Genomic DNA, 24082 nt, shown 5'->3' with positions numbered 1-24082 from the left:
TGACCTTTTTTTTGGGGTCTACCACTTGAGTTTTTACCACAGGGTTTCTGGATAACCTGCTCTCTTTTTGCCAAGATTTTGCCTTTTAAAGGCCTCTCTTAAACCTTTGATCAGCTGAACAGCCTATTGCACTTGTAATGCTTGTTTGCAATAATTTGCTAACTCAAAATGTTTTTTCTCACTCCCATTTCTTCTTCTTGCATTTAAAGTTATACTTAGAAACCTACTTAAGAGAGAACTAGTTTCACCAACAAAAGTGGCTGAGAGACGTCAGTGTGTTGGGGGAAAACTCCAAAAAGCAATGCCTGGTATGATGACTCTCCTTGCAGTGATGGGGCATGTGATGAGAACAGGTGTGGAGCTGGTGGGAACAACCACATCCCCCCGCCTGAACCAACACCTGGCCAGCGCTGTGAGGTATACCGTGGAGCTGGCCAAAAGTCAGTACATCACGCAGCGAGAGAGACTCCACGTCAAGGCCATGGAGTTATTCGCGCAAGGGTAAGCCCCCCCATATACATTAATAATAATAATAAATAAATGTTTAAAATAAATATGAACAAAGAACAAAACTTTTTTTTTATAAACAAAAAAAAACAAAAAAATAACAAACCTGACAGAACAATCACTGTAATGATCAAGACTCTTGTGTCTTGTATTTAGCAAATCAACTGCTTGTATTGTTGTTTGAATTTGCTCATCTCTGTACATTGTTTGACTTCCTTACTCAATCCGTTTCATAATTTAATTCCACACACGGAAATGCTGTGGGTTTTCAGCATTGTTCTCGCATATAAAACACAGAGGACCAACAGAACTCAGGAGTTAAAAGCCAGACAATAAAAAGTGGGCTTTAAGACGGGACTTAAAACATTCAGCCGTTGGGGCTTTTCTTTTTTTTCTTTGATATTATAAATATTACTTAATATTTATGCTCCTAAAATTATTTTTCTCAATAATATTACATTGTTCTCGTAAAACTATGACTTTTGTTTTAAATTTTTTTGTCATATTTTCACTTTACTCTTGTAAAATTGCTGCTGATTTTTCAGTTTTTGCTGCTGTTTTTTTTGTTTTAGTTTTCTTAAATTATATTTTTTGAATATGAAATGGACCAATCAAAAAAACTGCCGCAGGCCACATATGACCCCTGAGTTTTTTATTCCACCAGCACTAACACGGGCATCATTTTATCATTTGGATTCGATACCATAAAATGTATTTATAGGCAGCGGCTTTGATATGAATGAATGGATGTTTTGTTTTTTGTAACATATTTCATGTCAGGTTTATTTTACACAGATCATGTTGCATAAGTGTAATAATTTCCATGATTGTCTATGATGAAAAGTACAACACTGTTGCCTTTCTGTGTTTTTTTTGCCTTTCTGTGTTTTTAACACTGGCTCATGCTTTGTGTAGGAATATTCCCAAGGCGTCTTGTGTTTGGGAAGAAATCCTGGTTGATTATCCCACAGACTTGCTTGCCCTCATATTTGCCAATAGCGGCTACTATTTCATGGGAGCCTTTACCCAGATGAGGGACTCAATTGCTCGAGTGCTGCCTCACTGGAAGCCACATATGCCTTTGTCCAGGTAAGCTGTATTCACACTCATGGGAAATATAGTGGAACCTTGGTCAGCATCATTAATTTGTTCCAGAAGGTCCGACTCTTAACTGAAAAGGACGCTAACCGAATCCATTTTTCCCATAAGACACAATCTAAATCCAGTTAATCCATTCCGGAAAGCCCAAAATGTTAACACAAAACATGTTTTTTTTAATTGTCCGATTGTAATGTGCATAAAACTATTTCAAATGCATATGCATTAAATAGATATAAATGATGAATGAAAGGGTTAACTGAACATTTATGGTTACGCCTTCATTGAAGACGTTATTGTTGATGTGACTGAAAACAGGAAGGTGGTGGTGGTTGCTGCCACATGGTGCCTTTGGGAACAGTCACATCTTCAATGACAATAACCTTAAACCTTAAAAGTAACCTTAAAAGTAGGGATGGTTTTATGCTGCCGATTCCAAAACCGATCATCCACGAGTGAGATTGGACGATACCAATAACATGGTATATATATACAGTATACAGTATATATATATATAGTTATTTTATTGTTCATTTTGCTGGCCTTGATAAATTGATATGTGCAGTCGTGTTTGTTTTCCTCATGTCTTCCTCTCCCTTTAGCGCACAGGCTGGATAACTAGAGGGTTCACTCTGTACATTGGTGAAGTTAGTTTCATGTTGGACGTTGGATATTCGTCTCTGTCGCTGTTCATTTCACGTTGGCGGTTGGATATTCGGCTTTGTAGCAGCAGTAGTTGCCCCTCCCTGTGCCCGGACTGCTCTCTCATGGTGCGGGGAGGTCGCATGGGAAGAGTGTGTGGAAACATTTCCCCAGCAGGCCGCTCATTCACAGCGGCATGTCCTCACAAACACTAACCAGCCCTCTCCTGAGCTAACCATGTCGAGGCGGCAACCAGAAACATTGGCTAAGTCGGCAAAAAAAAACTTTAATACTCTTACTAGCCACCGAACATGAGCATGAGCTCACATACAGCAATAGCCATTATAATCTAGCTGGGTGAGCTTGGTTTAGCGGAGCATGCTAATACGGCTGTGTGTGTGTGTGTGTGAGCGCGTGTGCATGTGCATGCGCGCAGCTCAGGCTGTATGAGTGCTTAGTGCTTGTTAATGTAACCCAGCATTTTAGTTTGTCCATTGACTTCATGCAAGTTGTGAAATATGGAAAACAGCCACGGTTTCAAAAGACCTTGATAGCTATCTCAGTTAGCCATAGTCAAAACACATTTTCAACACACATCACACTTCCAGCCTTCAAAATAAGAGCGGCACACATCCTGTCTAATAGTGGTAATGAGAGTGTTTTAAGAATAGCTTACATTAATAACGCAATTACAATGGCATCTGCAATTTTATTTAAAAGCGCTTGACATTCCAATTACAATGTTAAATATTCTTGAGAAAGTAAAGTTTATTGCTCTTGATATGATGTACTCGCATTATTATGGCATATAATTACGGTAATGAAGAAATGGTCTCAAAAATGATAATATTGATTATTGACAATAATATGTAGGGCAATTACTGTATCGTCCAGCAAAATTTGATATCGAGACAGGCCTAATGATTTGTGATAAAAATACATTAAGACTCAGCAAGTATATTAACACGACAACATGCTCGCCATATTATTGTTTGCTAAAATGCATGCAAACCGAGGCAAAATTGGTAACTGAAAAAATACGCTAACTGGGGCGTACGCCAACAAAGGTTATTTTAGCCATTTTTATGCTTGAAGATGCTTAATTTAGGCAAAAAATATGTAAAATATGCTTAAATATGCTTTTTAAAAAAAAATGAATTCATATATTTTTGAAAAATTGAAGCCGCAAAACTGGAACCTCAACAAACACCCCAATAAACAGTTAATATTGAAGAATTATAGTTTTAAAATAAACTGAAATGCATCTAAATAAACAAATGACGAGATAAATGAACATTTAATGTCACTTTTACGTCGATTGAAGACCATTTTTGCCAAAGACAGCGATGACGAGTAGTGAGGGAAGAGATGAATACTTTGCTACAAGTGTCAGTTTCTCACCTTCTTTATCAAAATGTTGGCACTTGCAACTTTCTTTGGCTCCATTGTAGGTTATTTTGCAGCTGTGGTCAATAAGAACAGCAGAGAGCAGTGGCACAACTGTATTAGGCCATGTCCACACAAATATGTATTTTTTTAAGACGCATCGTTTTCGATGCGTTTTAGCCTCTCATTCACACGTTTTTTTCCTTCAAAATTTAGCTTTTGGACAACTGTGGCCAGGGTGAAGATTTTGGAAAACTCCGGCTTCAGCGTATGTGTGTGGATGGCGAAGACGGAGCTTTTGGCTTGTGGTGACAGATGACGTAACAATTACCGTAAATTCTGGTGTGTAAGCCCCACCGGTGTATAATCTGTACCCACTAAATTTAGACAAAAACAGATTTGTACATATATAAGCCGCACCAGTGTATAAGCCGCAGATGTGCACGTAAAAATGGGATATTTAGCGCACAGAAAGACGTTACACAGAAATATTTTTTTTAACTTTTAATAAATGTTTTTTTCACAAACAGTGCTTGCCAAACAGTGGTGCAACATGGCTATTTACAGTAAACAGTGCAAAATAGTACACGGCTAGTTAAACCGTGTCAAATACTGCATGTAACATAGATAACAGTAGTCTACCAGAAAAGTCATTCATTGCCGTCCTCTTGGTAACTAAAACTACGGTATTAAAGTCTTCCTCTTCCGTGTCAGAATTGTACAGCGTCATAATTCCTTTGTCACACACGTCGTCGGTCTCTGCTCTGTGTGTATTAACCCAGGCTTCAAGTACGTCTTCTAGTTCAGGCCATCTGCTTTTCTTACCTCTGGAAGCTTTTGCTGTCTTTTTGCTTTGCGTCAGTGTTGACGTCTCCCAACGTCTCACCATACATTTATTTATGCTAAGCGTACGCGAAGCAGCCATGTTTCCTACTCTGACTAATCTATCGCCTTTAACTCGAAAGTGGGATCATATGCACTTCGTCACGTACCGGGTTGTCACTGTGCATGTGCAGAACACGTCTACATCCAGACACTGCATCTACATTCCAGTTCATTCATTAGTAGGTGGCGGTATGCACCTAAACGTTAGTTGCAACCCGCGATAAACAAAAAGACCAGCTCGTCTACGTCCGGTCGCCTCTCTTCGGCAGTCTGTGTTAGATGTATAGATAGAAACTTTATTCATCTTCAAGAGAACAACACTGCATTTTATGTATTGTTTTATATTGTTTATTGTGTCTGTATTTCTATTTATTGATGTATAGTATACGTGAGCGGATATGACGTGTACGCTTGTGGCGCTACGTACATTGCGTAGGTTTTACGTAGGGTCATTTGGGGAATTGCGTGGATTTTACACACTATTTCCGGCCTGCTGGAGTTATAGTTATTGACTTCATGAGAACCACGGTACAGTGGCACCTTTGTGGCCTCCTTTGAGTCATCATTGTGCGTAAATCCCCTGGCGGATGCAGGTATGTCTCAACGTGATTGCTGCACCAAAATCTCAAAACGTCCCCGCTTTTCCCCCCCGTTTTGTTTTCATTCATCATAACAGGCTTTGCAATCTTGCTGGCGTATTTGTGGTGTTCCTTGAATTAATCCAAATCCAAAAATGTTTTACATTTGATTTTAGTATCAATTGTGCTTGTTGTTTCTCCCTGTAGTGTGTGCGTGCATACCACTCAACTACAGTGACAAGGTTAGCAAATGCTGAGAATGGTGGCCTCTTGAGTTTTTTGGTTGTTTCCTGAACTTTTTTTTGCCCTTATGAGCGCTTTCCGAAATACATATTAAAGGGGACCTATTATACTAATTTTTGGGCCTTTGCATTGAGTTCTGCACCTCTTCCTGTAGTGTTTCCTTGGATTTCCTGCCTCCCTCCCAAACGGTCTGTGTAATTTACTGCACTCCCAGCCCTCCTCCAGGCACGCCTCCAGGCCCCACTCCACCGTGATTGGTCACACACTCTCCGCTTGCTGTATGCACACTCAATAATGCAGATTAATTGTCCGATTACTTACACAAAATAAGCAGTTAGGACACTGATAAATTGTTAATTACAGTTTGCTCTTCTGACTCTTCAACACGACGAAGTAACGTTGGAAAGGTGTCAGACTTCAGCAACAATTTGGCGGATATTCCAGCTTCGTATTAGCGCATGTTCACAAAACGGCGTTGTGTGAAGTGCCGTTGACAGTTGAGCATATTTTCCACTTGCAGCAACTCCAACCACTTCTGCCTGATGTTTGCCACTTCAGGCACACCTGAACAAACATGTTGAACATTACATTGCTGCTTTAAAGCATACTGAAATATGATCTTGTGTGTTGAAGAGTCTGCATTCATTTAGCACCGTAATGAGTAGGGGTGACATGAGACACTCTGGTCACAAGACGAGACCAGGCAAGATTTTAATGTTACTTTTAGGATAAGTACAATGAAAAATATATAAAAAATATTTAATATATTGCAATCTACTAATTTAAATTCTTCTACGTTACACTTTTCTGCTGTCTGTGTGTGTGCTAGCGGCCCCGTCGCGATCCACAGAAACAAAGAGACTGAATGACAAAAGGGCTCACTCCATTCATGCCGTTGTTCCACAGAACAAACGCATGCGCAGCATTGTGTTGAGGCTGGAAAAAATACAGAGTTCACTTTCACTTATTGTGTGATCAATTTTATTTATTATCGTCCCAGCCCTAGTGCCAACAAGACATTTCTTTTTTCTGAACAAGAAATCTTCTCACATTTTAATCTTGCAAGGTCTTGTGACACCCCTTGGAATGAGGCACCGATAGCCACTAGGTTTTTTGGTCCAGGTTACTACCGTTTTCGTCGGCTCCGGTGCCATTATGATAGAGTTTCAGTACGCATCCCTAGCCCTATCATTCTAGAAATGCTTGATGATTGTTAGATATCAGTTATCAGTTATTCCTATATATCTGCTTCATGGTCTTAACCCTAAAAATTCACATTGGAATGTGTGCCTACTTATAACAAGGCCCATTTTTTTCCCTTCTTGTGCCCTAAGCTACCTGAAAGGAATGTATGCCTTTGGTCTGCTGGAGACTCAATTCTATGACCAGTCCGAGAAATGGGCAATGGAGGTGAGATGATCTTCTTCATCCTTTGTGTTCTCATGTTCGTGCCATTTAGCTGCCACTAGTGCTGCAGACTCCGCCTCTGTTGAACTCGTCACATTGGTTTCACACCGAGCAACTCGTCCACGCCTCAGGAGTTCTGATTGGCTCTGTTAAATCAGTAATGCACACTTCAGTGCGGGGGAACCTCCAAAGTGGAATACCATCCTTTTTCCAACGCTGATGGAGCTTCTTTTTATTCGGGTTTTAAAACATTTTTCCGAGATGAAATTGTGGAAATCTGCCAAACTATCACCATCATAAAAGCATTATTCGCCATGCATGCAACTTTTAAGTGCCAATTTAACATTCCCCTCACATATCACATGAAAGAATGTAACCACTTTTAATACTAAAATGTAAAAATGATGCTGACTTAACTGAGATTTTGTGAGGTGCTCTGACTAGTTGTGCGATATGCTGATGGTTCATGTGGGGACATGCTTTCACTGTTACAACAGGAGGTCCTCGGTCTGTGAACAAGTTTCATTCGAACATCGGGGTTTTAAGTCGGAACTTAAATTAACACCTAAGTCACTCAAACTGCACACAGAAAACATGACGGACATATGAAATATAGTGAAGTGTTGTGGTGATAAAAAAAGACATAACTTACGTTTAGCCCTGTTGTTGGTCTAGCACAGGTGTTTGGCTGGTTGCAGCAAATTAAAAAATATAAAATTTAACAAGAAAACTTTGTTTTAAATTACAAAAATAAAGTCAAAATATTAAAAGAAAAAAGTTGTCATTTAAGGAGAAAAAGTTTTTTTTCAGAGAATAATTTCATATTATTATGAGGAAAAGTAACATCTTAGTAGCATAAAGTTCAAATATTAAAAAAGGGACCTTTTTTTAAGTTGCTATATGGTGAGACAAACAAAAGAAAATAAAATTGTAATTTGTGGAAAATTAGGTTGGGGAAAAAGTTTTAATTAGGGATGTCAAAGTTTCCTTTCATGGCACTATTTTTTTTTGACACGCGATTAACGTGCTCAAGTCCTGTTTGACCGTCGGCGCTGTCACTGCACAATACGCAACACAATCGGTCCCGTGCTTCCTCCTTTAGCTCATTTTTACGACAGTGCTTCTGCGACGTCATGTCCTGTGGTAGTTATTACTTTTTAAATGTATGAACATAAATGGTCAATAACCATACTTCATACATGTAATATATTGGGAGGTTATTTTATAAGTGACTCTTGTTAAAATCGTTGGCATGGGGATGTTTCTATCGTCCTGTGACATCCACCAAGACTGAGCTACGTAAAAACGTACGCAATGCACGCCGCGCAGATGCAAACGTCATATCCGGTTATAAATAAATGGAATAAAACAAATACATTGCAGTTATATTTGTCATGATCCAGGAGTAAGCCTGCGTGACAGTTTAGTTTGTTTCCACTTTTATGCCTTAGTTCCTGTTTTATGCTCTTATTTTGGTAGTGCTTCCTGTTTTGCCTGGTTTGTGTCTGCCTGCTTTGCTTTCTCCTTTATCACTTGCACCTGTTGCTAATTTGAGTTCTCCTTCTATTTAGTTCAGGTGTGTGCATCTTAGTGTTGTTGCATTGTTTGTTTGTGTAAGCCTGACACGCTACGGCAAACCTGTCTATCTCGAGTTCCTACTGCAGCTATTATTAAAAGAGTTTTTCCTGCAATTGGTTCCTGCTTTCTGCATACTGGGGTCATCATCATGTTTTTTTTTTTTTTAGAGGCAAGCTGTCTTTCGGCTGAGTTTTTCCTTTGTAACCTCAAGCGAAAATTTGGGTACGAGTTGCTCGTTAACGGGAGACGTAGCCGAAGACAGCTAAGTGAGGGGTTGCGTCAGTGGCAATGGCTGAAGAGATAGCAGCGCTAGCATTAGCAGCACACTAGCTAGTCATCAACACATCAGTAAAACATATGCACATTATACTGATCTAATTTATCTAATTAATTATTTTCAGAGAGGTTATGTACGGAACAAATAGGCACATTAGCACTCAGTAAGGTAATAAAATCTTACCTTTATGCATTCCAACATAGGATCAGTATTTGGGACCAAATATGAGGTGAAAGAAAAAGGGGAAAATCTGTACAGCGTGGGACAAAGTTAGAAGGTGCGTTCAGGGGCCGTCAAAGTGAGGCGAAATGCTGCTCACATTAAACAAAAAAAAAAAACTGGGCGGTTTCTAAATGTATATTATTTTTTGAATATAATAATGGTCCATATTTCCAAAATTGATATTCCTTTAGATAAATTTTGATGTAGTTATTGTAGTTGCATAGTAAATTGTTTACCACAAAGAGATTTACATCCCTATTTATTATAGATAAAAAGTTATTTCTATCTGCGATTAAGTGTGATTAATTAGGAGTTAACTGTGGACAAAATGGGATTAATGATGCAATATTTTAATCTATTGACAGCCTAGTTATAATATATAAAGTCAATGTATTATGGGAATAAGGTGATAATATTACGAGAAAAATATTTACAAGAAGTAGTTGGAAACTAAAAAACAACAGCAGAAAAAAACTGCTTAATTTTACAAGAACAAAGACAAAGTGTTGAGAAGTCCTAACAAGAAAGAAAAATAAACTGGTGATATTATGAGGGAAAAAAAATGTAATTCTTTTGGTATTAATTTGAAATATTAAAGAAAAAATAAAAGATGTAATTTTTGAAAATCAAGTTGAGGAAAACGTTATATTATGGGAATTAAGTCATAATACAGTATTATGAGAAGAACATTATGAAGAAAATTATGAATAAAATTGAAATATTTGGAAAATAAAAAAAACAGCAAAAATGGGGAAACGAGCGAAGTTGATAGGAATGGGCTTTTGACGTATATGACAAAGCTATGATGCAGTTTTTGCATGAAATATACAGCTATATAACTTATTAGCATAGCTACATGTGTTTCATGCATCTATTTTCTATGCCGCTTGTCTTCACAAGGGTCGCGGGGGTATGCTGGAGCCTATCCCAGCTGCCTGTGGGCGAGTGGCGGGCTACACACTGGACTGGTCGCCAGCCAATCGCAATATCCACGTGTTACTTTACAAAATATCAAAGTGGCCCTTGCATCTTTTCATTTGTCAGCATGCGGCCCTCACTGGAAAAAGTTTGGACACCCCTGGACTTGCACAATGTAAAGGGCGTTGCAAGGGTTGGAGAGACAGCATATTGGGAGGAGGAAGTAGAAGAGCTGCAGTCATGAGATACATACATGGCCTACATTGCCTAGTTATCACTGTTGACGTCTAAGGAGCAGATCCTTTCACATCTTTTCTGTCATGGCCCCCGCCCCAACCCCCAGGAAGAGACATTTTTTTGTCTCCCGCCACCCCTATTTTAAATACTACTGAGAACCTGATCATATTTACTTATCTGTACAAACCACAGTATGAGTTGCAGGCACCAACAATACTAAAAGCATGAATGGGGACACTAACAGACCTGCCCACTTTGAAAAAATGTTATGAATATTCTGCCTTGCCTATCACGCCCGCCCCTTAACACCTCGCCGTGCCCCACTATTTGAGAAGCTTTGGTTTAGCGCAAGCATGAATTTGTCCGCTTTCTGAGCATTTTCCGATGTCTTAATTTCACATGGCTTTCCTTTTCTTTGACGCACAGCGATCAGAAGACTATGCCTTAGGCCTGGTAGGAATGATGAAGAAAAAAGTTGACGAAAAAGAACAAGAGAAGCCTGTGTATTCTTCAGCCAATGTTTTCTTCCGTTGCGCGCATGTAACTAGCGCTTTTCCTTTATGTACGGTATTAATAATTAATGGGAGTGCACCATCACCACGAAGTTTTGGCTACAGGTACTTTAAAAACAAATCATTGATGACAGTTAAGGAACGTTTTCCACTTTTTTGAATGGTCTGGATTCATTCATTCATTTGTCCACCCTCGCCGGCAGAGCCTTGCTGTGGTTCCAGGTGATGCATGGTCCATCCATTCTATAGCTCATATCTATGACATGAAAGTGGAGGTGGACAAGGGCTTGAAGTTCCTGGAGAGCAGAGAGAAAGACTGGCAGGTATAACCGTTGACTTTTCCAATGCAACATGTTCAGTAAGCTTGAAGAGTTCTTTTCAAATTGGAATCCGGTGTGGAAACCTTGGGAAAAAGTCATTTAAAGATGCCTTGTGTAATTGCAGGTATGTGATATGCTGGCCGGTCACAACTACTGTCACTGGTCGCTGTTCTTCATCGAGAAGGTAAAGAATATAATGACTTTTTCTCACTGAAGCGCAGAGTTGGCATTGGGATTGTTTTGGGAAGTTTTTTTTAATTTATGATAGGTTTTCTACGGGGCAATTAAACGTCCACAGTTGATTGTATTGCAAGATTAATTTGTGTTTGCATCTGTGCCATACAATCGTATCCCAATCATCTCTCTAACCCCTAACCCTAACCTTAACACCCCCCCCTGCACTCTCCACAGGGGCAATATGAGTCTGCACTGCAAATGTATGATACTGAGGTTAGTTTATTTATTGACACTTTTCCATGCCATTATTAAGCAAACAAGTGCATGTGCGAATACGCTAGATGATATTTTGCCTCTTTAATGTTGTTTAATAAGGCAACCGAGATGTGACGTTGATGCTATACAGTATATCAGTTTCAATCTAAACTTAGCATTGTTATCTTTGTAAAGGATGCATTTTCCCATCAGTTCTCATATTAGATCTGATGAAATGACATTATCATGCAGGAGTGAATGAATGCAGGAGTGGTTGAAGAGGATTTCTGTAAAATCAGCCAAAGATGATAATAATTTACTGCAGACATTCCAAGATTAGAGAAGACAAATGTCATGCTCTTTTAAGTCCTGTACCTTACAAGAAGAACATTTCGTTATGTTAGTTCATGTTCATCTGTGAGAACACAGCACTTCTCCGTGTGCAATGTACACCTAATTATCTCTATTATGTTCATTTTGTCGTCTTATAAAATGAAAGTTACATTTCTTATGTTCAGACAAACTCAAGTGTTTTTACCTTGACTTACTTTCGACTGTCATGTGGATCAGCTGCCCTCTGTGGCGTGGTGCTTATCAGCTGTACTTCCTAGGCTCGGTCAGCCGGGTCGCTTGCTGGTGTCTGGAGGAGAGTCCCAGGTGTGACAGAGCATATATGCTCCCTCATCTTGATTTATGGTATTTTTGGCCCGCTTCCTTCTCCATCCGTCATCAAAGGTGCCACATTCATGAGAGTTTTCTGACAACCGATTGTGTTGTTGTGGGATGTTCCGAGGTCCAAAGTAAATATTGGTCTGTTTGTGTACGTTTTCCGTGAACTGTTATTTATTGGCTGCCGTCGTCTTTGCGGTGTTTTTTTTAACATCCAGAAATAATGCTCCGTCTTTTTCTTTTTTGTGTGTGTGTCTGTGCTGTTGGGATGGTCTGTAAATTCCTGTGTATGTGCTTTTTGATTTTTTGAATACCCAGAATATGGGTCTGCAATGGATGGGTGCTGTGTTTATTGCTCTGGTTCCTAAGTCTTCCATGAAAAAACTGCTCATTATGGCCGAGAGGGGGTCCCCCGTTGCAAAGCCCTCTTTTGTTTGTAAATGATACACTTCTTTTGAATATATGTGGGTTTGGCATCAAAGTTGAGTAGTGTGGATATGTCCTCTGGTGTCAGATTTGGTCTTGTTTTCAGCGTTCTGTCTTCTTTGAGGCATTCGTAAACTATGTGTAGGGCAACATACTGGTGTTTTGGTGAACACTGAGATGACACGATGACAGATAAAAATCTCATCTAGCTTTATGTTTCGAGTTCTTGTGCAAGTTGCTTTTGAGTTTTTGCAATGGTATTCCGTAGGGGCGACCAACCGGGCGGACCGGTCAGGTTCGCCCGTTTGGCCACGCCTAGCAAGTACAGCTGATGGCCCATCTGTAGATGACAGTCGAAACATGTCAAGGTAAAATTTCCACTCAACATACCTTAAAAAAGTTTGTCTGAACATAAGAAATTGAACTTTGATGTATGTAATCATGTCAATGTTTGTGATAAGACAAACGCTAATGATAAATGTCCCACAGATTTTCAGACGTTTCAAAGTCACAGGATCCATGTTGGAAATGTCCGACGCCAGCTCTGTGCTCAGCAGATTGGAAATGGAGGGTAACAAACACGCTGATTGTAAATCTTACTAAACCAAACACATGACTGCATGCTACATGCTTACGTGTTGCGTTTAAAGACATGTTCATGTATCTCTGAGGATTGCGTATTTGACACCAGGTGCAAAGTACAAAATAAAATAAGTACAGCACAAAGATAGTCATTCCAAAAACGACAAAACATAAAAAAGAGCATGAAAAGTATCTAAACTAGAAAAAGTGACCGGCACGTCCAAAGGGCAGCTTAAAGGGGACCTACAGTGCCTATCATAAGTATTCACCCCCTTTGATGGTTTACCCTTTTGTTGCTTTCATAAATCAATCATGGTCAATCAAATTTAGCTTTTTTAATTTAAAAAAATATTGGAAGAAAAACTCTTTAATGTCAAAGTGAAAACAGATTTCTATAAAGTAATTTTAATGAAAGAAAATTCTATAAATGAAAATAATTGTTTGCATAATTATTCATGAAACACACCCACACCACTCAGGTGATCTTCATTTCACTAATTGGGAGACTATTGGCAACAATTTGATGGACCTCTATTGAATTAGACCATTAAAATTAAAAAGGGAGTGAATAATTATGCAAACAATTATTTTCATTTATAGAATTTTCTTTCATTAAAATTACTTTATAGAAATCTGTTGTTGAAAGCTGTTGCTGTTCTTAACAGTAATCTCATTTAAACCACGGTAGTCAATGCAAACGACTTGTCCTTCTCAACAAAAAAGAACCCTACTCCCAGAGGAGAAGATGAAAGGACGAATAAGTTCAGCAGCCAGCGAGGAAGAAATGTAGTCCTCAAGTGCTTGTTGTTCAGGTCCAGAAACATTGTACATCCTGGCACTGGGTAAAGGCGCATCGTCAATAGTTTTAATTGTGCAGTCATAAGGGCGATGAGGTGGTAAACTCTGGACTCTATCTTTGCTAAATACCTTAGCAATGTCATGATACTCAGCAGGAACCTTAGTGAGATCTATATCTTCCTCCAGAACCTTAGATACCGGACTATCAGGTACTGCAGAACATAGACAATTAAAGTAGCAAAAGCGGCTCCAACTATTAATGCTCATACTGTTCCAATCAACAGCAAGATTATGTAACCTAAACCAAGTGAGGCCTAACACAACGGGTGCCTACTGAGATGGAATAATAAAGAAGCGGATTATTTCGTGGTGGTTACCCGAGAGCCGGAGAGCTAAAGGCTCAGTTTGGTAGGACACTACCGCTAGCAATGCACCTCCTCGGGATTCAAAAGCCTAAAAAACTAACAAAAACCACTGCTGAAAACCATGCAGGGAAAAGGATGAACAAAAACTGCTGAAAACGAGCAGGAAAAACACGCAAGTAACAACTAAAAATCACTGCTCTAGCAATACTAGCAGGCAATACAAGTACTTACAAAGAGTAGGGTAGGGACGACCAGAGTGCTAAGGACCAGGAAGGTAACAAGACAAGGAAAGGAGGAATACGTGAGCATGAGGAGACAATCTGGCAACAGGTAACAGAAACGGCAGGGTCTAAATAGTCCAGGTGAGTAATTGCTTGCAGGTGTGTAATGAGTTCCTCTCTCGAGAACTGGACACGTGCTGCAACAACTTATGACAATTAATTTATTGCTGTAAATAATGTTAAACTTTTTTTGAATATTCTAACATGATTATCCTAATATTCTGACGAGTCTCATAAAATTACTGCTCTTCCATTTTTGCTGTTTTGTTTTTTCTTTTTTTAGTTTTCCTGTATAATTGCATTTTTAGAATGTGCTGCGGGCCATAAAAAAAACAAACACCTGTTAGCTTCAAATGGCCCCCGGGCCACACTTTGGACACCCCTACAATAGACATATGTGCTCTTCATAAAAAGGTAGCAAGTACAAAAAGCATGGAAGCAAATAGTTAGGCAAAAAGACGATAAATACTGGAGACGGACGCAGAAGTAAGGAGTAAATAGTGAAGTACAATCCAGCTGGAACCTATTAAGTGGCTGCTAGTGTGCCTCGTTGCTCCGCCTCACAAAGGAAATAAGGAGATCTGTGGATATGAAATCGATGGATGGATGGATAGATTAACTGTGAGAAACAAAGAAGTATAGAATAATTTTATGCCTATTAATTAAATACACAATAAATCCTGTAGCAAACCTTACCTTTGATAATGAAGTTATTTCACTTTTTTGTTACCTACAGCTGAGTCCACTGTATATCAGTATGATTATAATTCACTATTTGCTATTATATTTAATTACAATTATTTGAATAACACATATTTTTGTCAGTCTTCAAAATATTAATGATGCATCACATTTATTTGGAATAAATGCATCTGAAAATGAACAAAATCACACAGCCTTAATGCATGAGTGCGCAATAACTCTGTGCATGCTAGGTGTGTCTGTGAAGGACCGCTGGCGGGAGCTGCTCCAGATAACACTGCCGCACACCGATGATCACGTGAGCATATTTAATGACCTCCACTTCCTCATGGTGTCCCTGGGAGCCCAGGAGGATGTTGTTTCTCAGCGCCTACTGGAAGGCCTCCAGGAACTGGCTAAGTAATTTCTGCACGCTCACCTCCACACCGTCAGCCTTACCTAAGAACCACAGGGCTTTATGTAAAACAGTGTAGTCACAGTGAGTGTACGATGCGGGCAGACAGGATTCAGAGCACCAGTCCACATTTCACTAAGCAGGGTCTTCCCCCACCTTTGCAGTTGTAATAATGATTAGTATTTAATTCAAAATTTTAAAGTTTACAGGTATAAAGTAGTTGATATCATTCAGTAATTCACAATTCAGTTCGATGTGGCAATAAGAATAGAATAGCCTTTCTTGTCATTGCACAATAGTTACAATGAAATTGTCATGTAATGACGCCTCTCTGCACCACATAGTGGTTAATTAAATAAATAGCAATAACATAACAGCGGGATGAGGATAAAAAAAATACAATTTAAAAGTACAATGTGCGCGTGAGTGCAATGTGCAAAAATTCTGCCTGTTATGCCAAAGATAGAGAAACAACATCCCTCAAAAGTTGTGTACATAACTTAATACAGTACTATGTCAATCAAAATAGTTACGTAGCATTCATTAGACACACACGTTCATGTATTACATCCAGTGAGCATTTGCTGTCAAACATTACAGATATACAAGAAATGAAAACGTTTATGCAAAAGACAACGCAGCCGAAGTCAAGGCAACATATTAAAAAGGTTTCAGCAATGGGCGCATTTTCCAATTCATCATGAAATAATAGTTTAAGAGAGTGAAGTGTACAAAACATGCATTTTTATAGCGGATTTCAGGACGAGCCATCAAACAATTCACTTTTTTTCTTCATAACTAGCCGCTACAAGTGCACAAGTTTTTATCTGTTTTCTTACGGATATAGGCACTTTGCCACTGAGTTAGTTTATCCGTAATCAGAAGAATGAAGATGAAAGTTGCATCTGCGTGTGTATCTTGAAACGTAAATTGACGTAATGTACGCTGCGGGGGAGCAAGATGGAATCAGGCGGGGAGCGTAATGTCGGCTGAGCATTGAGTGGGTGGCAGGTCTTTAAAGATTGATAGTCACTTCATATATAGGTGAGAGATGGATGCCCTCCACTCAGCTTTACTTACAGTCGTCACACACAATATCCAGATGTGTTTTAAGCTTTGCATTGATTTCAAGCCATCACTCGTGCTATATCGCATGCCACTTACTGTATGTCGAAATGCTGCCGTTTTACATAATTCATGCTTTGCAGTAATGCTACAGTCAAAGGCGCTGGCTTGAGTATGAAATCTTGGAACTTTGAGTGTGGTGAATCCCACTTTCACAGATCTGTAAACATACAGTGAACCCCTGGGAACTCAAACACAATCCTGGAGGCTGTTCAACTTCAGATTTGGAAAAAATGTTCACCATAAAAGTGATGGAAATAGAATGATGCCTGCCCCTTTTTCCTCAATATTTTGACTTTAAGCCTCGTGAAATTACCTTTTTTATTATTATTTCTGGTGGGGTTTTTATTTTTAAACAATTTGAACTTTATTTTTGTAAATTTTCTTCTCATAATTATGACTTTATTGCCGTAATATTTAGACTTTATTGTCATAGCATTCCAACTTTTTTTTCCAAAACCTAATTTTCCAAAAATTACAACTTGACTTGTTTTGTTTGTTTTCCATAATATTACTTTTGAAAAAATGTTTTTTAATTTTATATTTCAACTTTAATAAAAGAATATTTTTCCTCATAATATTACGAATTAATGTAATTTTGGTTGTCAGATTACAACTTTTTTGTCTTAATATTTTACGTTTTATTTACTTTTATACATACTTTATTTTTGTAAAATTACTGCTGTTTTGCTTTTTTCTTATTTTTCCTGTTAAATTATGCTTGTATTTTTAGACTGTGCCGTTGTGTTAGTAACTTTTTCACAACTAAACCACAAGTACACGTGCTGTGCCCGACTCTATTGTTGAGTAACTGTGCTTTTGCCTTGCCCCTTCCACAAAAAGGCGCATATTTTTCATTGTTAGTCGGAATAATAAAAATGACTTTTTAAGCACACTAACAATTGATAGTAGCCTGCATGCATGTACTGTACACTGGTATGAGGGGAAAAAAAAGTTTTTTGAATTGACACTCCATCTAAAAGTTGACATTGTTGCATTTTACTTGAACATTTGTCACGTCGCCTACACACTGCCTGCCTGCTGGCCTAGAGCAGAAATGATACTAAACTAAATGTCAGTCAGTGTGATGGTTACGCTTGGTACAGCACAGGGCCGACTTCATAGAACAATGCCCTCTTAAAGTTATAATTAAATGAAATAATTGTGTTGGAAATGAACCGCAGTGCTGCAACACATTGGCTGTAAAATTAGGACAGTTAGTGACCTTTTAGCAGACTGACTTTACTGGCCTTAATACAGTACAGACCCTTTCCAAAAAATTGGAATGTCATGGAAAAGTTGTTTAATTTCCATAATTGCATTCAGAATTTTTACGTAATTTGGGTTTCCAGCTCATTAAACCCACGAAAACAGGAATTCAAAAAATTAGAATACTGTGAAGAAATCACCATTTACTTCTCAGTTTTTGCAGGAAAAAAAAGAAAGAAATTAGGATCACATCAAATCAATCAAAATATGGTACTTTCAAAACGATATGTCAATCTTCAATACTTGGTTGGGAATCCCTTTGCCTTAATCACTGCCTCGATGCCACGTGGCATTGAAGCAATCAGCCTGTGGCATTGCCTGGGAGTTATGGAAGCCCAGATTTCCTTGATGCTTGCTGTCAGCTCTTCTTTGTTGTTGGGTCTGGTGCCCCTCATTTTCCTCTTGAGAATACCCCATAGATTCTCAATGGGGTTTAGGTCCGGTGAGTTGGCTGACCAGTCAAGCACTGTGATGGCATGGGCATCAAACCAGGTTTTGGTGCTTCTGGCGGTATGGGCAGGGGCCAGGTCCTGCTGGAAGATGAAATCTGCATCTCCATACAGATCCTCAGCAGAAGGAATCATGAAGTCCTTGGATTTACCTTGGATTTAAGAAAGCAGAGTTTACCAACACCTGCACCGGACATTGCACCCCAAATCATGACGGACTGTGGAAGCCCAAATTACGTAAAAATAAACAAATAAACACTTGAAATCGTTTAAATTGTGGGCCCTGAATCTATAATCGATGAAAGTTTAACTTTTTCAATGGAATTATGGAAATTAAACAACTTTTCCATGACATTCAAATTTTTTGGAAAGGGTCTGTATATTGCCAGGTGCATGCATGTCTGGAAGGGGGTTCACTCTGTGCATTGGTTTCAAGGGCTTAAACAGAGTGAGCCCCTTTGTCAGTCATACAATCTCTTTGCCTGGGTGGGTGGAGACGGGGCCGCTAGCATACACACAGAGTGCAGAAGAGTGTATTGTAGTAGAAATTAAATTAGCAGATTGCAGTATATTGCCATCCATATTTATTCATTTTTTCTTAAAAGCAATGTTAAAGTCTCATATATCATCTCGTCTCGTGAATTGAGTGTCTGGTGACACCCGTACCACTTACACATTTTAATGATTTGGGCACTGGGTGAGAAAATGATCATGTTGACTCTGAATGAAAAAGTGTCTTATACTGTCAGATCTGCACGCTTTGGGAACAGCTAAAAGTGACATTGAGTCAACTTTTTTCTTTTTGCAGGGCGCCATGTGGCAATTACAACCATGAGCTGGCAGGATCTGTAGGCATGCCCTTGTGTCAGGCCTTGGTGGAATATCAGGGAGGAAATTACGGTCGAACTGTGGAGTTAATGTACCCCATACGCTATCGTTTAGTGGAGTTGGGCGGCAGCAGTGCGCAGGTAAGAACACAAGAACGCCCTGCATAAGAGCGATGTATTGTACTGCATAGTGTGAGAATGTCGAGCACAGTGCACACACATGAGGGTAATGCATCTCTGTAATGGATGCTGATGGGCTTCAGGCATGGTGTGTTCTGTCTTCCCAAAGGTGCGACAGTGTAAACTCTAAACAGCTGAAAGCCTACATGTTGTGTAGTTTTGTTTAGTAATGCTTCATCCAATTTGCAGAGAGACGTCTTCAATCAACTACTTATTCATGCAGCCTTGAAATCGGGGAATAAGCGTCACCAGAAACTTGGAAGGTAATGAACTGCAAGGAGTGCCACATCGGACGGTGCACTCCATGCCTGTTTTAGGACTGTGTGCCTTGTCTTCATCTGTGAGACTGCAGAGAGATGATATAGTGATATAGGAAAAAGAAAAAACATGACACTGATGTCCAGTCAGGTTAACGTTATGTGCCGTCGTTCCATGTGCATACTGAACAGGATTATACTATTATGTAAACAGGCCTGTCCTTGTTGATTGTCGTCTTGTCAGATTCTAGTCTCTCTGAATACGAGTTCATCTACATGCGCGGTCTTGTGTTCGATTCCAATAGATGTCTTCTGGTGGAGCGTGAAGCCATGAGGCCAAACTCCCCTCTGACTAATCGTCTGAAGCAGAGAGCCATGGCTCTTCACGACTAGACTGATTGCAAGGTGCACCAAGCACCGCCCTTATTGATGCTCCGGTGTGTGGTGTTGAGGCACCCTTGGACCAACTAGTGTTGTAATATGGCATTTTTCAGATGCTAAAACATGCATCAAGCCTGAAAAGTATGCTAGATAAACACCTATACTGTGATGTTTTTTCTGCATGCTAAATGTATTTTCATTAAAAGGAAGCATTTCAAGCCATGCATCATTTCTTCATTTGTTTTTCCATTTGAAACCAACACTAAAAAAGCGGAATAATGATAAAAACTATAAAAACATGTTTAGTGTTAACACCAGTTTTGCCCTGAGTTTCTCAAGGCTTTGGATGTTGGAGGACTGTCTTGGTTGACCCCTTTTTCCAACTATAGGGGGATCATACACCTCAGCCTTCCTGGGAAAGTCTATTGCTGAGTGCTGGAGAGAAGGGAACGACCGTAAGTCGAACCTCGGCTACAGGAGGTGCAATGTGGTTTTTGTCCTGGTCACGAAGCACTGGACCAACTCTACACCTTTGCAAGGGTACTGGAGGGTACTTGGGAATTTGCCCAAGTGGTCTACATGTGCTTTGTGGACTTTGGAAGGAATTTGACCATGTCCCTCACTGTGTCCTGTAGATGGTGCCAAGAGTACGATATTGGTGGCACACTACTATGTGCCATTCAGTCCTGGTACAACCGGAGCAGGAGCCTGGTTCCGGTGAACATGGCCTCTGCCAAGGCAGCCTTCTGTCACCAATTCTGATCATAATTTTCATTGACAGTCCAGTTTGGGGGCTTTAGAATCTCGTGTCTGCTCTTTCTGATGGCCACAGGCTGTGACCTTCAGCGTCTACTGGGGCTTGTTGCAGCTGAGTGTGAAGCTTGTGGGATGAGAGTCAGCATCTCCAAGTCCAAGGCCATGGTTCTCATTCGGAAAATGGTGCATTTCACCCTTCGGGTTGGGAATGAGGCCTTGTCCCAGGTGGAGGAGTTCAAGTATCTCGGGGTCTTGTTCACGAGTGAGGGAAGGTTGAAGTGTGAGGTCAACAGGCGGATCGCCGCAGCGTCTGCAGTAATGCGGTCACTGCACCAGACAGGTCATGGTGAAGATGTACCGGTGGATCAATGTTCCCTCCCTCACCTATGGTGATGGCTTTGAGTCGTGACCGAAAGAACGAGATTGCGAATACAAGCGGCTGAAATGACTTTCCTCCGTAGGGTGGTTGGACTCACCCCAAGAGATAGGATGAGGAGCTCGGTCATCCAGGAGGGGCTCAGAGTAGAGCCACTGCTTCTTTACATCGAGAGGAGCCAGTTGAGGTGGCTCGGGCATCTAATTCGGATGCCTTCTGGACGTCTCCCTGGTGAGGTGTTGAGGTGTTCCGCGCATGCCCAGCCAGGAGAAGGCCCTGGGGCAGATCGAGGACACGCTGGAGGGATTATGTCTCACAGCTGGCCTGGGAACACATTGGTGTCCTGGTCGAACTGGAAGAGGTGGCCTTGGACTGAAGTCTGGGCTTCCCCATTGAGACTGCTGCCCCCGTGAACCGGACTGGCATAAGCATAAGAAAATGGATGGAGATAACATTTTTGGCTTTCTGGAGCTGATTCATTGGATTTACATCATTTCTTATGGGAAAAATTGATTATGTTAGGGGCTGTTTCGGTTAGAGTCTGACCTTCACGGCGTCAGGCTAAGTGTCACATTCGGCTCAGGCATGGACGAGGATCCCGAGATGCAGAGTGAAGAGTCAATGGAGGTTGAAGGTGTCTTCACACAGAGGTAGCAAAAATACAAAAAGAGGTAACAAAGTCCAACACAAAAAACCTAATCGGGCACAGCCACGGGAAAACAGGTGAGAACAAAATACATTGCTAAATAACAGGTAGCAGGAAAAAATACACAACTGTGGGTGCTGCTGGGAGGAACTGAGAAGGTACGCTAATAAGAGCAACACCAGACGCTAACGAGCTACTGCTGAAGTAAGTCAGGCAGGTAGCAAAAATACAATAGCAAGGAGGACCAGAATGAACACACACCGGTAGCAACTAACAAGGTACAAGAGTGCAGCAAGCAGGTGAGGAGCTGAGAACAATGGCGGCGAGTAGAGGCAGCCGACCAGCTTAAGTATGCCAGCAGTCCTAATGTGACTGCCTCTGCCTCTGCTGGCACAGCATGCAAAAGATGGCAGAGAGGCGGCAGCAGAGTGGCAACGCAGGCTGTCTCCTCCCCGTCCAAACCTCTTCTGGGTGAACTCGGCGTCTCAAACAGAAGCGCAAAAATGAATTTTATACGCTTATTAGCCATCTTTTTCATAGATAGAATTAGCAAAGCTCGGTACCTTTTATTGCAAGTTTGACAGACAATCTTACCATTTACATGCGTTGGCTGTACGGATGAAGCGACAGCCGTACGTCCGAGCAGCCTCAAGAGTTTGTGCGTGGTATGCGTGTTCGACTTAGAAGCTGTACATTGGGTGCGTGGTGATCCTACACCCTCATGGTCACCACAACTATGTTACCCACAAGCAAAAAAAAAACAAACTCAGCGATTTGGGAAACCCCACAAATCGCAAGACCAAAAAAAATCTTATATCCGTTTATGACCTATGCTTTAGTTACTTTAGTCTACCAAATGGCGATTTCTTTCTATGCTTCTCAGAAGCACCACAACCACTAGAAAAGCAGATGTCATTAAACACACATGGAAACATTACCGACAAAACGAAAGAGAAAGTTATATCGTCTATTAGACTGCCGATGGCTTCTGCAAGCAAAGCTCAACTCATAGATATCAAAACATATTTGGGGGGAATTGAGGACAGTCATTTTTATTCTGAAATAATTGAAAAGTATAATTGGGCAAGGGTGTCTCAACTTTTCCCAGTGAGAGCCACATGCAAGTAATTTGAAGGATGCAGGGTGCAGCATGTGCCACCTACTCCTGGACACTTAAAAAACAAACCTTTTTGTGTTAATTAACTTGTAATATTGATCATAATTAATTTTATCGTAATTCTAGGTCAAAATGTGTATTTTGCATGGTCACATTTTGATTCAAGTTGAGCACTGATAAATAGATAAGTAATCATCCTACATATCTTTTGTTCCAGTTGAATGTTGGCATCCTTCCGTTTGAATGGGTTGAATTTGAGCTTCGCTTTTGTCCACTTAGGATGGTTATGGTTTAAGTCTGCAATTATGCAAGTATGCAATGCGAAATGTAAGGGGGAAGTTTAACAATCATGATAAAGCAGTATCGGAAGTACAAAAAATACATAGAACCAACGATAAGGCCTCATTTTCGGAGGAGTCCCCACTCGCGGTTGACAGGTTTACATCGCTGCGCCGTGCAGGCATTAGGACGCCAATATAAATGAAATCGTCAAGATTAAACACTCTTTAATGCACAACATAATCATCAAACTTATTTGTTCATATAACACAATGAACAACATCTCGCTGTCTCCCTTCTGCTCCGTTCTCCTTGTGCCGTGAAGTGTTCAGGCGCACTCGTAATTGTGACAGTTAGGAACTATAGTTTTCCATTTTTATTCATGTACCCCCATGACAATTGGTGTACTCTTGGTGGTGCACGTACCCCACTTTTGGAGCCTAGGTTGTAGGTGACAAAGCAAATTAGTGTCATATGTAATCATATTTAAGTATTTTTCATTTTCTACAATGCTTTTCCACATTAAGATCATTAGGGTAAGCTGGAGCCTATCCTTGCGGACTTTGGAACAAATGGTCACCAGTCAACTGCAGGTTACATATGGGCAACCAACCATTAGAGCAGCGGTCGCCAACCCGCCGATCGCCAGCAACCAGTCGATCTTTGGGACTTTGCTCGTCAATCTAGAAAATAATCTGAAAAATAATGAATTATCATATCAGTACGCTCACCACCTAGAGAGTGACCAAGAGGCACGCATTTTGACCACTGAACACACCCGTACGCCGTACCGGCTTGCCTTGCCCCTCGATGACCCCTTATCATTGAGCCAAGGCGTACTGCAGAAACGAAATTTAAACAAACAGCAAAATGGTAAAAATAGAGCAAAAGGCACATGTAAGAAAAAGCTGAAATGTTGACACCAACAACCAATAACGGTCTTTAAATATGTGTAACACTG

The 24082-nt window shown here is 40.3% G+C and overlaps 1 protein-coding gene across 1 annotated transcript in view; it reads left to right on the top strand.

Annotated features, from left to right (window-relative positions):
• The window catches only part of LOC129193927 (tetratricopeptide repeat protein 38-like), a 29026-nt gene extending 8865 nt beyond the window's left edge, over window positions 1-20161 (top strand). The window contains exons 4-14 of the mRNA XM_054798736.1: window positions 330-501; window positions 1423-1596; window positions 6674-6749; window positions 10694-10813; window positions 10935-10994; window positions 11222-11260; window positions 12827-12908; window positions 15299-15464; window positions 19111-19270; window positions 19499-19572; window positions 19872-20161. Coding sequence (XP_054654711.1) covers window positions 330-501; window positions 1423-1596; window positions 6674-6749; window positions 10694-10813; window positions 10935-10994; window positions 11222-11260; window positions 12827-12908; window positions 15299-15464; window positions 19111-19270; window positions 19499-19572; window positions 19872-19959 — 1211 coding nt within the window. The 3' untranslated portion in view covers window positions 19960-20161. The remainder of the gene's footprint in view (window positions 1-329; window positions 502-1422; window positions 1597-6673; window positions 6750-10693; window positions 10814-10934; window positions 10995-11221; window positions 11261-12826; window positions 12909-15298; window positions 15465-19110; window positions 19271-19498; window positions 19573-19871) is intronic.
• Window positions 20162-24082: the final 3921 nt, after the last annotated feature.

Source organism: Dunckerocampus dactyliophorus, chromosome 14 (assembly GCF_027744805.1).
Source record: "Dunckerocampus dactyliophorus isolate RoL2022-P2 chromosome 14, RoL_Ddac_1.1, whole genome shotgun sequence".
Classification (NCBI taxonomy): domain Eukaryota; kingdom Metazoa; phylum Chordata; class Actinopteri; order Syngnathiformes; family Syngnathidae; genus Dunckerocampus; species Dunckerocampus dactyliophorus.
Note: the sequence above shows the minus strand (reverse complement) of the source record. Positions and strands in the feature narration are given on the sequence as shown.